General features: G+C 35.9%; 1 protein-coding gene across 1 annotated transcript in view; it reads right to left on the bottom strand.

The window, feature by feature from the left end:
- Positions 1–1,632: 1,632 nt before the first annotated feature.
- Positions 1,633–13,990, bottom strand: part of prex1 (phosphatidylinositol-3,4,5-trisphosphate-dependent Rac exchange factor 1) — a 71,324-nt gene continuing 58,966 nt past the window's right edge. Inside the window, exons 26-40 of the mRNA XM_059503635.1 lie at positions 12,850–13,056; positions 11,025–11,113; positions 10,844–10,926; positions 10,327–10,417; positions 9,725–9,853; positions 9,272–9,313; positions 7,565–7,782; positions 7,212–7,314; positions 6,361–6,504; positions 5,037–5,151; positions 4,745–4,805; positions 4,031–4,206; positions 3,636–3,738; positions 2,075–2,142; positions 1,633–1,973 (exon numbers count right to left, since the gene is read on the bottom strand). Of these exons, the coding sequence (XP_059359618.1) occupies positions 1,931–1,973; positions 2,075–2,142; positions 3,636–3,738; positions 4,031–4,206; positions 4,745–4,805; positions 5,037–5,151; positions 6,361–6,504; positions 7,212–7,314; positions 7,565–7,782; positions 9,272–9,313; positions 9,725–9,853; positions 10,327–10,417; positions 10,844–10,926; positions 11,025–11,113; positions 12,850–13,056 (1,672 nt within the window). The 3' untranslated portion in view covers positions 1,633–1,930. The remainder of the gene's footprint in view (positions 1,974–2,074; positions 2,143–3,635; positions 3,739–4,030; positions 4,207–4,744; positions 4,806–5,036; positions 5,152–6,360; positions 6,505–7,211; positions 7,315–7,564; positions 7,783–9,271; positions 9,314–9,724; positions 9,854–10,326; positions 10,418–10,843; positions 10,927–11,024; positions 11,114–12,849; positions 13,057–13,990) is intronic.

Below are 13,990 nucleotides of genomic sequence, written 5' to 3'. Positions count from 1 at the left end.
ATCGCACAATAATGGACCGAAATGGTGCAGAAACCTGAGATTTTAATATACAGTGACAGAAACATGCTAACGCTAATGCTATGTCTTTGGGTTTAACTAGATTTAGGTCTATCATATGGAAATGATAGGTTTCATGTGGACATTATAAAGCATAATAACAAGCAACAACAAAGACCTTCAAAATATATAATGACACCGCACAGATTCTGTGGATTAAAAACACTTGTTTCCAGTTTAAAAACCATTTGCTTTGAGGACCAAATAAAATGTTAAAATCCAATTTAAATTAAATCAGAATTTTACCAGCACTGGGCTTCAATTTGTGTAGATACAAGAAAGGAAAAAAAACACTATTTATTAGCATAAATTCAAGTATTGTTTAAAATATTTTATGGTTTTAAGTTGCAGCGTCTAACTTCCATGCTGATATGTAACAGACAGTGACGTGTTATGAACTACAATGCAAACACAATGAACCTCTCATCAAGATTTCATTAAGACATGATGCTTTGTTGCATTATTGTCATTAAGTGACCTTATTTACTCAAATCTTTGAGTTCTTAAAATTGTGTCAAATTTGAGCAAATACTCTCAACTGTCAGAACTACTGAAATTAACATATACTGTATAATTATATATATGTTAAGAGAAATGCAGACTTTGCATGTTACAAAAGCGGTCACATACTGTACACACTAGCTTAACTAACCCAGGAACGCGGTTCAAATTCCAGGCCTTTCACGGTTACTGACACACAGCTGAAGTTAGAAAATTAAACATCGAACACACTGTGTAAAAGCACAATACCGTTTCCTATTCGAATATACACTAAGTATACAAAATGAAAGATGTACAATATTATATGTTTTAACATTATTAATACTCTTTAAATTATAGCACTGCTGTTCCCAAAGAGCATTTGAGAGCATCCCTCTGATACATACACATATATTTACCTAAATACAAAACTTCAATAAAATCCTACTATATCTATTGATTCTTCACATGATCCCTTTGCTTTTCTTTCTCTTCTAAAATGTACAGTACTTTTAATAAACACTGAAGAACACAAGCATTTTTTATTGTGCTTTTCCAAACAGCCGGGACAGTCACACACTGTAACACAGCACTGATTCATGTTTAAAAAGTGCTATACCCCCTTTTTTTCACCCAGTTGATCAATAATGGTTTCAACCTTCAATATCAACATTTTGATTGGAGTGAAATCTTGTATTTTGTATGCAGGCCTATGTTTTTGTATTGTTTGAGAAGCTTATAGCCACCAAATGTTTCCCTGCTATTCTTAAAATGCGCCGGTGCTAGAACTTCACAATAAAATTGTGTTGTTAAACAAAATGAAGCGAATTCTAAACACAATGACCGATGAGAATTATAATATTGAAACCGGTTCATGTAGGCTGGAATGATTTCAGTACTTTTGAAATACCTGATATGAGTGAGAGAATCACAACAGCGCTCTGAGGGCTCCACCTCCCATGACACAGTGCAGACACATGCATGCTAAGCTACAGTAATTGCACATAATCACCACGTATTTGAACATAATGTCGCCATCCATACCAAACTGAGAAAATCAGAGTTGAAAGAAGAGATAATACAGCCTTTTACAGTTAGATTTAGCCATTCACATGCCAGTCCAGATCCATTAGGAGACCCAAACAATGTAGCAATGTGGGCAGACACTGCTAGCCAAGATTAGCATCGTTAGCATTAGCGATTTTCTCAGCTGCCAGAGCAGGAGATAAAAGTGATCGGATGGTTCTCATTCCTCGTTGTGTTGACCTAAGCCAGACCTCTCTGGATAAGGCTGGCCGGGAGTTGATATGTGCTGAGGCATGGTCTCAAAATGATTAGCCAGTCTTGATATCTCCCAGCATCTAGAAGGTCTGAGAGACAGACATCACCTCATTCAAAGATCTCCATCGGAGGGGGGTAAACACAACCTGAAGAGCCTGTGATGAGGATTCAAAAGAGAAGTTTCATTCAACTCCAAAGCCACACTAGGAATAATGACTTTTCATATTTAAAGTTAAATAGCAAGAGTCAGTCATACCTGGGAGCACACGGTGGCATCTGGTCCATTACTCTGAGGTTTTTGGCAGAGATCTCCACTCTGGTGCCCTTATAAATAAAGATAGTTATTATTGATGGTTGGAATACTATCAGAATACCTTAAAACATTCTAAAACATGCTAAAGAGTCTCATCAAAATATTTAGTTCCGTCAGTTTCTGAGTGTATATTACTAGTTTGTTGCTCGAATTACCAACAACTCCTTTGCCCACACATATTTACTGATATATTCAAGCATATGTCAAGCACTGCAGGTGTGCAGGCCCATATTGTATCTGTTAAAGTTCTTCTTATTATTCTACTTCTCGCATAATAAGTCGACCTATAGAACTGTATGCTAAAAGTTGTGAGATTCAGCATACAGATTAGGCCGAGTTTTGGAGTCAATCTCTCAAAACTAGATTTAGTTTTTAGTTTTTTAAACAAATCAAATCTTTTTATTTAAACTCTTACAGTGTTCATCCAAGTGACCAAATTTGAGTCATATCATCAGGAGTTGATGCCAGTCAAAAGCTTTTTGATATTGCTTACAATTCAACAAACCGAGAAAGTTCAGACATGCCTTCTAAATAGTAGTCAAATGATTAATCGTGATTAATCGCACCCGAAAAAAAGTTTTCATTTACACAATATACATCTGTGTGATGAGTATATTTATTATGTATATATAAATACACACACATGCATGTATATATTTAAGAAAAATATGTTATATGTATATATTAAATATATTTATGATATAAATTATATTAATATAAACTTACATATTTTCAAAATATATATTGTATGTTTGTGTCTTTATGTATACAAAATAGATATACACAGCACACACACATATATTGCGTAAACAAACCTTTGGATGTTATTTATTATGATTAATCATTTGACAGCACTACTTTGAAATACATATCTTTGCATACTGACATAAAAATTGCTGTATATAATTAATTAACATTACATTTTTAAGTGAAAACATCACCAATTATTTTATATTTTTTTATTGTCAAAGTCAGGAGTACATGTAAATAAACAATGTGTACTCTTTCTATGTTACATGCATCCAGATATCTCTGATTATTTGTTAGCATAAGTCTGTCAGTGTTTTGCACCATCTGGCAGATTTTTCTGACAAATACACATAGATATCTGAGAGCAGGTAACATACAAAGCTGGTTGAAAATCTATGAAGTTGTCCTTTAAGTGTACAGTACAGAAGCATTTTAGTGGCCACCTACTAGGCAAAATGCATACAGTGATCCACGGTAAGTCATGCTTCACTCCATACAGTACAAGTCTGGATAAATAGTTTATTCACACTGAAAAAACTGCACCTCAAATATCCAGTATCATGCCCTCATTTCACAACTTTAAATCTGGCCTCACATCTTAAAACTTTTTTTAAAGTATTTACTTACTCAGTCTGGAGTGGCCTATTTGGCAGCACGTATAGATGTAGAACATTTTCTACCAAACCACAGGATTGATTTGGAAAGATTTAAAGACATAAGGTGAGCAGCTTGAGTTATATGTCATAAGCTGTACCTGTTTGCGCATGATGTCCATGGTCTGCATTAGGCAGCGGGGCATGAGGCCATGGTTTCTGGATAGAGTAACAGCCTGCTCCAGTGACACAGTCAGAGTACATCTACACAGAATAAAAACCTTCATCAAGAGGCAGTTTAGACCATCTGTTATAGATTTATCTCACTGTAGCAGTAACCTAGGATACAAATCACCTGGATTAGATGCACATTTGAGCAAGAATAAATGAAAGTAAAAATAAAATATTAGACTGTGGCTGTACTTCAGTTGTAATAGGCTTAAAGATAAGAAGCGTGTGTTATGAGCCGACACTCTATGAAACTATTCCCATCTGTGGATTCACGCTTGACTACTGGATCGAGAGCAACATGAAAACAACATTTCACTGCAGATACCTCTGCATCCCAGTGGCACACATGGTGATGTGACAGGCTCCCAGCCGGTTGCAGAGTTCGGAGGCCACCACAAGAACACTGACTCCAGAGGGCTGACCCGCAGAGCCGGGTTTTACATTCATATACGTCTGCATGAGCCGACAGAGGTCATCCAAGGTGTTAAGCGGCCGGAGGAGCTGGAGATTAAAATAATTAAATGAATGATTATTATTTCATACATAATAAATATACACAGAACACACATATATTATGTAAACAAAAACTTAAATTTTATATGTGATTAATAATTTGACCGCGTTAATTACTACAATTTAAAATAACTTTTCTATTTTAATATATTTAAAAATGTCACTTATTCCTATAATGGCAAAGCTGAACTTTCAGCAGCCATTACTCCAGTCTTCCGTGTCACATGATCTTACAGAAATCATTCTATACACTGATTTGTTGCTCAAGAAACATGTTTTTTTTTTGGAACAATATCAATGCTGATTTGTATTATTTCTTTTTTTTGGAAAATGTTATATTTCTTCAAGATTCTTTAATGATTACAAAGTTCAAAAGGATAGAATTTATTTTAAACAGAAATCTTTTGTAACAATGTAAATGTCTTTACTTTCACTATTGATCAATTTAATGCATCTTTGCAGAATAAAAACATAAAAAAAAAAATCAATGACCAAACAATTGAATGATAGCGTGTCGGGATGTTACCTGGTCTATTTTCACTGCAGTGGAATTTGAGTCTGAATTTGATTTCTCCAGATAAAAAGCCCTAAAAAATGAAAGACATTATAAAAACAATTAACACTTTTTTTTTTTTTGCCATTTAAATATTAAAATGTATGTATTACATAAATGATTTACTTAAAAAATATAAGTTAAACATGTCATTAAGTTATCTTTTTAAACCATGTTATTAATTTAAATATAAAGATAGCTTAACAGCAAAATCAAAATCAATCAATACTTCAAGCAAAGGTCAATCGGTGATGGCCAAATGTACCTGAGTTTGCGGTAATAACCTTTGACCTTCTCCAGTGACAGAGCATTTGTACGCTGCTGAAACTCTTCCATGGCAACAAAATCCTGAGACAACACACCTTCTGGCTTCTCCAGCCCTTATGATGATTAAGAAAATGCAGATCAATATCATTCTGTAATACTCTCAACATGCCACTAGATGGAGACCACGACTCATAAAGGAAACATCCAGGCTTTAACTAGTTCTAAATGAGCACATCAGGACCATGACTAATTCTAACACTCTCTCTGTGACATCGGAATAGGCAATCCCCTTGAAAGTCTAGATTTTAAAAGGGTAACACTTCAGAATAAGTTCCCATTAGTTAATTTTAGTTAACTTCTTTAGTTAACATGAACCAAGCAAGAACAATCCTTCTACAGCATTTATTAATCTTAATGTTAATTTCAACATTTACTAATGCATTATTCAAATCAAAAGTTGTGCTTGTTAAAATTAGTTAATGCACCGTGAATTAGCATGAACTAACAATGCATGACTGTATTTTCATAACTAACATTAACAAAGATGAACACAGTAATAAATCTATTGTTCATTGTTTGTTCATGTTAATTAAAACAATTAACTAACATTAACTATTGGAACCTTATTCTAAAGTTTTACCTTTAAAAGTTTTAAAACAATGCCATATTTGGATTTTAGCTATAAATGCCTCTTATAAAGCAGAACCCTAAACGTCATGAAACCACACAAGTGACCGATTTGGAACATCACTCATTTTCATATTTTGTAAGAACCTAAATTGATTTCAATAGTTTTCTGATACCAGGCTTGCATGTTGCACAAAACCCTAAGCATAAAAATACACAGCACAAAGACCAAAAACCAGTAAAATAATGCAATGATATTACCAGGGTTCTTATTTTTAAGTAAAATAAACAAAATTAAAACCATTATTATTATTATTATTATTATTTTGTTACTTGAAATAAACACCACCTGATATGAACTCATTTTTTTCAGCTAGATGCCAAGGAATCATTTCTCAACAAATAACTAGAAGTAAAACTGATATAACCATATTCAAAATAACAAAAACAAAGTACAAAAAAAGACACTTCTCTTGCCTTGATTTATTCTTATCACATTACATTTTGGGATAGGTGTTTCCTCAAAAGAAGCATGCCTGGCATCTTAAGAGGCAGCATAATTAAGAAGGCTACCTTTTTGAATAGCCTATAGTGCCTCTGTAGGCAGCTCACAAAGTTTGAGAATTGTAAATTACAAATGAAACACATTTAGAATGGAAAGAGTCATTTGTCTTGTTTCTTTTGTCTGCTCCCACCTCTAGTGAAGAGGACTGATTGAAGCTTCAAAGAGCCTCCGTTCTGCAGTCTTGTTGGCAGCTCACTGAAATGACAGCTGTCCAAGAACATTGTCACCCTGATGGCCTGCCGACTGCCTTCCACCTGGTAATGCACAGATGTGTCTGGAAAAAGTGCATTAAAGGATGCATGAGTCACAGGAAGAGAATATTTAAAATTCTATCCAATTTCAATTTTGCACCCTTACATACTGTATAAGGTATTCTTTATGTTTGAAGACACTGGGAATCTTGTCAGGTTAATTATGTTGTAATTAGATGAGTAAAGGCAAAAACCTCACAGATGTGTGAAAGAGAAAAAGTCAAGCTGTTCACATTTGTACAACACAGAGATGACCTTGTAAATAAAACACCTTTGTGGCAGGAACAAACCACAGAGCAGAACATCCTCCCTCAGATTTAGTCAAACCAAAACAGAAGAGGGCAGATAAAGCTGTTCTCCTATCTGACATTCCTGAAGAGGACATCTGGAGGGTGTGTGTATGTATGTGTATGTGAGGAGGGGAAGGAGGTTCTGCTATATAAGGACGAGAGTTTTGGCTTTCACTTTTTAGTGGAATCCCACAGCTTTATCAGAGAAAGGGAGGGACCCTGGATCTAACTATTTATAAGAGTTACAGTGGTTTAAAGAAAGCATTTGAAAACTTTAATTTACTCAGCATACAAGTTTAATAAATATTTATACCATTTCTAAGCTGTGTGTTTGTGTTTTATATATCACACACACACACACACATGCATGTATTTTTCTGTTTGCACTGTGTAGACAAGCTAGTACTCGATGTGTTAATATATGTGGTGTGGTGTCATACTTGGGACGAGGCACTCGTTCTCCAGTGGGCGGAACAGCACGGTGACTTTCTCCAGATCTTGCAGTGCTGCTTTTGTATCTTCCAGCATGATTCGCTCTTCTCTCTGTTCAAGAAAACAGTTTGTGAGCCCAAAATAATCAAGATCTTCAAGCAGGAGAGTACATGACTGAAATAAAAATCCAGGAAAATCCTGGATATGATGGCTTTGGTTCTGTATTTAGTCCTAATAGTCTCAGGATTCAATTCTAAAACTTTATTATCGTGCTTGTGTGTATTAGTAGAAAGCACTGAGCCATTGTGGGATGACCGTCACTGAATCAGCTATGATAAGATGTCATGTCTAATAGTCTTACCACATGTGGAGAAAGTGTTGACTGTAAGTTAAAGAGCACTCCGATGGTGGAAATTTGCTCCAGCCATTTCCGGCTGACCTCTTTACTGTCCTCCTCATACTCTCCGTTATTGTTGAACCGCAGGTTCAGCGCATTCACAAGCTGCTCGGCCAATGCACACAGCGCCCCCACCAGAGACTGGCAGAATATGACATCCCGCCGCAGCTGGAGTTCTGTGTCTGGGACAGAAGAGTAGTATAAATATATGTACATGTGTGTACACTCACATTTATTCATTATGCATGGAAAATATGTAATTATTTTTCCATATGTTTGTATCACATTTTTAAGAGTCAATAAATCATATAGACAAATAAAAATATTTGTCTTAGACCTAATCATTTGTTTAAACTGTAATATAAATTATTATAAATATTATTGTATATTCATATTCAATACTCTGGGGTGAAGAGAAACACTACTGTTCATAAGTTTGGGGATGTTTTAATGTTTTTGGAAGAAGCCTCTTGAGCTTATCAAGGCTGAATTTATTTGATCAAAAATACAGTAAAAACAGCAATATTGTCAAACATTATTACAATTATTCATATATTTTAAAATGTATTTTCTCCAGTCTTTAGTGTCACATGATCATAAATTGTTCTAGTATGCTGATTCGATGCTTAAGAAACATTTTGTTTTATTATTAATGCTGAAAAAAGTTGTGCTGCTTAATATTTTGGTGGAAATCATGATACATTTATTTCTGGATTCTCTGATAATTGGAAAGATGCTAAAACTTTTGTGTGGTGCTGGCTAACAGGTTAACATTGAATTTACTGTCACTTGTGATCACTTTTAATCAATTTAATTTTTTACAATACATGCATTACTTGCTTAAATACTTAAAAAAAATGCATTACTTGGTTAAATACTTTCTTGTTGACACCAAGCAAATATTAATATTTGTTGAGAAAACGCTCCAAATGATGATGATGATGATAATTCCTCTGAAATTGATATTTATGGGTCGGAAGCCATTATTAACTGGTTAATTTGACTGTTTTAACTGCTATTTTATTAATTTTAATTACTCTAATTTAAAGTTTTATTGGCAGATGTTGCAAATACTGATTAATTTACTGTTCACAGATCAGCATATGTCCCAAACAGTTGCCTGAGGGGAATCCTGAATGTCCTAAAACAGTTGTAAGCCATGTTCAGCGTGTGTAATACTTTAAGCAGATGGTGGGTTTCACAGCAGTGCTGGGTGGGAACAGGGATTGGAGCTGAGCTGCTGTCTGTGTGGAGCAGTAGGGATAAGGGCTCTAGATCAGGTTCCAAAGCAAACACTCAACAGCTTCCATATGTCTCCCACCACAGACCCCACGAGACAAACCCACTCTCACTTTATCTGTGTCTACAGACACACCCCACTGCAACTTGACTGCACGCACACAAACATATGCACACACTCCCTGCTACAGAATTCCAATAAAACACTCCCTTATCACAGCACATGAAGGTGTCTGTAAATACAGCTCAGTCCAGAACAGTAGTAGGGACGATAAATCACACACAATGCAGTTGCCTTTCTGAAGTCTCACACAGATGATGACGCAAGTGCGTGACCATGTAAACATTCTGGGTTGCCTTTCAATAGCTATTTGAAATGATCTACAATGGTCAAGTTCAACAAGGGAATGTTTCAAATTTTGAGTAACTTACCAGTGCATTTAAGCAACGCCAACAAGAGTTGACTCCTTCCATCTGCAACAGTTACAAACAGACATGAATACAACCCAATGCACAATAATACAGGACATTATAGCCTGAACAATTTGAACATGAAACGGTTTTCTAATCTAGTTTACTGGTGTAGGGGCTGTTCACACAGCATGTTTTTTGCATTTCCACTGCACTGCTTTTCCATAGCTTTTCTATGATAGACGTGATGCCAGCTCAACTTAAAGTTTACATTTTGTTAATTTTTTTAATTTCACAAAATAGTTTAAAGTATTTTGTTTAGCCATTATTCCAATGGTAAATTTTTTTTAATACATTTTTATTTGCTATTATTACTGCAGATTTTATTGCATGAATCATCATTAAAATAATGCACAATGATGATTTGTGCACTACAAAACGTGTTCAGAAAAGTAAATAGTTATACTGACTTACCTTCTACGAAGCGATGAAGGCTGTTAACTAAAGATTTTATTGAAATGGGCAGATTCCATGGGTCCTCCTGGATATTCTTGTGCAAGACATACCGCCAATGTGCAGTCCACTCATCCGTGTGCCGAAACTCTATTATAGTTAATAGACATTATAAGTTAAGGACTAAAAATGGGGTTGAAAAAAAATATATAAAAATGTATATATTTATATACATTTATATATAATTATATGTATATAGGGGACAATATAATATATAAAGCGAATGTGCTTTGCAATATCTTACAAACATTTTAACAGGTCAACAGATGTAGCTGGCAGTGTGAACTCTCACAAAACCCCACAAAATTCCTAACTGTTGTCAGAACCCCATAGTTAAACAAGCTAATTATACTACTCCCCTAAAATACATAAAACACATAGGAGAAACTACTGTGGTGTTCTCACATGCAGAGGTAATAACGTACAGATGCAAACAGAAACATTCACACACCCCTACCCCACCTATAAAAGTCACCCCAAACGCACCAACAGAGAACCCAAATACACACATCCCTCAAACGAGTTTCAAATATAGCGCACACGCACACCCGCCCGGGCGGTACCTGGCTGACTGTGGTCATTGTGGAAATGTTTGGTTTCCTCGCAGGCTCTGCTCATGATAGGGCCCTTCAGGAGACTGTTGATCGAGTCAACCTGAGAATGAAAAAGATACAGTTAACCCCGTCACCACAAACATCCTGTGCTAACTGAAGACCGGCTAACGCCCTTGCTAACATCAGGCCTGCTGCTTTCAGTCTGTTCACGTGTAACCTGTCTGCAGTGGATAAAAGAACTCATTATTGATATCTGGGAAACTGAGAGGGGGTCAAAATCTGGTGACCTCCAGAAGACGATAGATTTTGAGGTCAAAGAGCAGAGGTGCAGAGGTCAAAGAGTGCTTACAAGAGATGATGGTAATGTGATAAACGACACTGTGGGAGAAGAGAGGGAAACTAAAAGGGGATGTATTGATGAAGAGCAAAAATAGAAGACAATAATGAGGTGAGTGGAGTCAGACAAAGGGCAACAGTTACAAAAGGAATATCAAGCTAAAATTGGCAAAAAGGAAAATCAATATACCTGATTGAAAAGGTGTTCCAGACATCCGTGAAGTTTATCCTGCTTGTCTAAAGGAATCTGCATATCACATGGCAACTCATCTCCTGAAAACAACAACAAAAAAACAATAAAAATAGTGATGTTTTGTTAGTTATTGTCCTGAATTTCAGCATTGTAACCGCATCTAACAGACGACAGTTACCTGAGCCCATCTCATCACTGCCCAGGTAAGAACTGTTGCTCCGGACGCTGGTGTATGACAGCACTGAGTCTCGGTTACTGTTACATTCACTGTGAAAACACAGACACAAATGTTTTCATGTGATGAGAAGGATGCCTGCAGAGAACACTTCCAGATTTACAAAAATGTATAGCCAATGCAACAAATGCGAAGTTCAGTAATTATTCAAAGCTGTAGAAAAATTACAATTGTAAAGGAGAGCTTCACTGAAACAAACAACTCTCCAGGATCTCTGTATGGCTGATTCATTCCTGTTCATTTTATGATGAAATGTACTGCAATACAGTGGGTAGGACAGTGGTTGAACACCTATCATTCATTTCGTTTGGGCTCAGAAGAACACATTTTGATGAGCTAATAACTTTTCTTTTTAGAAAAATTGCAAAAAGGGGAAAAAAATGCATGCTTCCACAAACGTTTCAACTGGTTAAATTCACATTAATTTGTATGATCACATGATTGCAAAATACCAAAGGGGCTGCTCTATGATTTTTTTTATTCTGTTGGAATCAAATGATAAGTAGAAGACTTCCATTGCATGGACAAAAATGCTGAATATATATTTTTTCCTACAGAAGAAACAAAAGTGATAAAGGTTTGGAATGAAATAAAGGTGAGTAATTAATAAACTATCCCTTTAAGAAAATGTTTACACGGATCAATTAGGAGCTGAAGTGATTTAGAAACATCAACAAATTTCATCAACAATTTAGTTTAGGTGGATGTCTTCTTGCCATCCTTAAAATGTTTATTCTGAGACAGAATAAAACTTTCTAAATGTCTTTTTTTGCCCCAAAAAGCTTGAGGGAAAAACAGACTGTACTTCAACCCACTAGTAGTAGAAAGAATAGAAGTAGTTCCCATTCCCCACCCCACAATGAGAGGGAGGCCAAATTTAGTGTCACCACAAGCCAAGAATGGAAGCAGATCCTGCTCATGACCAGCAGGTTGCAACACTCCCAGAAGCTGAAAGTGGAAAAAGGAGCATTCCCTCATATTTTACCATTCAACCTTCTGAACCCTTAAAAATACATGTCCCTCCAACAGCCAGCACTCTTCTCACGATAACAAGAACAGACAGCCTACCTACATCCCACAGACAAATCCATTTACTTACTGTAAGAGCCTAAATAGAAGAAAAAATGCTTCTATCTATAAAACATGACGGCTGCAGCTGTTCATGAGCTCACCCTATCACAGAGTAGCAGGATTTTAAAGTGGAATGCCACATAATGATAGAGGGTGCTAAAGAGGGCATCCATTTATCCCGACAGAAGCATAAAATCCACTCGGCTGTGGTCAGCCCCAGCTTTGCCCTGCTCCGCCAGGTCTAGATCACACATACTTTGGCTCCATATAATGATGACAAAACAACACTGACTGAATGTGTTCTTCAGCATTTAAAGAGGGCGTCTGGGTTGCTGTGGCACTACAGGTTCTTTGCAAGGGATGTTAATCATCTCCCTATGTGTCTGTTTGACAGGAGAAGCAGACAGGAGACCAGATGCCTGTCTAGCTCTCTGCTTCACATGTGCTGGAGGAAAACTGGGATTTTAAATCAACTTTTAGATGTCATTTCACAGAAAACAAAATGTTATTATGAAGGTCATAATGACAATTGGTACTTGTATCAATATTGGCATTTTAAAAACTTATAGTTATTACAGATGTATACTTATTAACAGTGTGGTAATGGGATCAGGACATGTTGCAGGACGGACTTGAACCTGTGTTCCTCATTTAAGAACCCAGGCTCCAACATGTTTCATAAACATCGTTTCCTCACCTGTAGGAGTCTCTGTAGCTCATGGTGTCATGTCCAGAGTCCTCCTGATCATCTTCGTTGACTTTGAAGCACACTTTCTTGTTCCCGCCATGCTCTGTCTTGTCTTGGTCCGTCTCTTCTGGTATGGGAGAGGTTGAGGGGGCGCTCTCAAACGAGGGCGGCTCTGAGCCCTGTGGCTGGGTCGGTCCAGTTATCGATGACAGAAGTCTATGATGAAACGTATTTAGAGAGGTTTGGAAACCCATAGATTTGAACTGTTATAATGAATTATGAGAATGTTTTGACATTGAACATTATGTGAGTTATGAGTTGATTCGCTCAATAATGATTAATGTTATTAATGTTGGAGCAGATCAACAGATATTGAGAATAAGACATCATTATCTGATTATAATTTTTTAACGTAATTCAAATTTGAATCATATATTAGAGTTTTTTTTTTTTTTTTTTTAAGAAATTAATATTTTATTCAGCGAGTATGCATTTAATTAATTAAAATAAAGAGTAAGAACCTTTACGGTACATTGTTATGAAAGACTTCTATAGAACTTTAAAGAATCCTGAAAATCCTGCTTTTGATCTCACAGGAATATATTACATTTTAAAAACATACACAAGAACAGAAAACAGATATTTTAGTTTGCAATAATATTGATCTATTTTATTGTTTCACTCTAAATTTGATCAAATAAATGAAGTTAACGGATAAATTAAACTAGTAACCATATGAAACGTTATAAGAGAGCTTAGTCTATTTAAGGGTATTCTAAGACAATAAGGAAAAAACTGTCTCTAGTTGAAGAAACACCCTTTTATTTTACTAATGATCTTTGTTATTTTATGTGACAGGGAAGTGTAGACTGACAGAAAGGCACTGGGAAAGAGACGGGGGAACGGGATTGGGAAATTAAATCCATTTCACTGACAATTAACTTAAGCACATGCTAGCCACTGAATAACAAACATTCGTTCCTCCTGAGAGGCTGTTGAAATGTCTTCTCTGCAGTCGACTGTTATGGCTTAAATAAAATAAAAGCCATAAATATTTTTAGACTGTGATAAAAGAACATCCTGAAGTTTTGAACTGGAAGAACTCAAAGAGGAGGACACTAAAACCTACTCTAAACTATCAGATGAGAAT

This window comes from Carassius carassius, chromosome 21 (genome assembly GCF_963082965.1).
Source record: "Carassius carassius chromosome 21, fCarCar2.1, whole genome shotgun sequence".
NCBI lineage: Eukaryota > Metazoa > Chordata > Actinopteri > Cypriniformes > Cyprinidae > Carassius > Carassius carassius.
The sequence above is the reverse complement of the archived record's forward strand: the minus strand, read 5'-3'. Positions and strand labels throughout refer to the sequence as shown.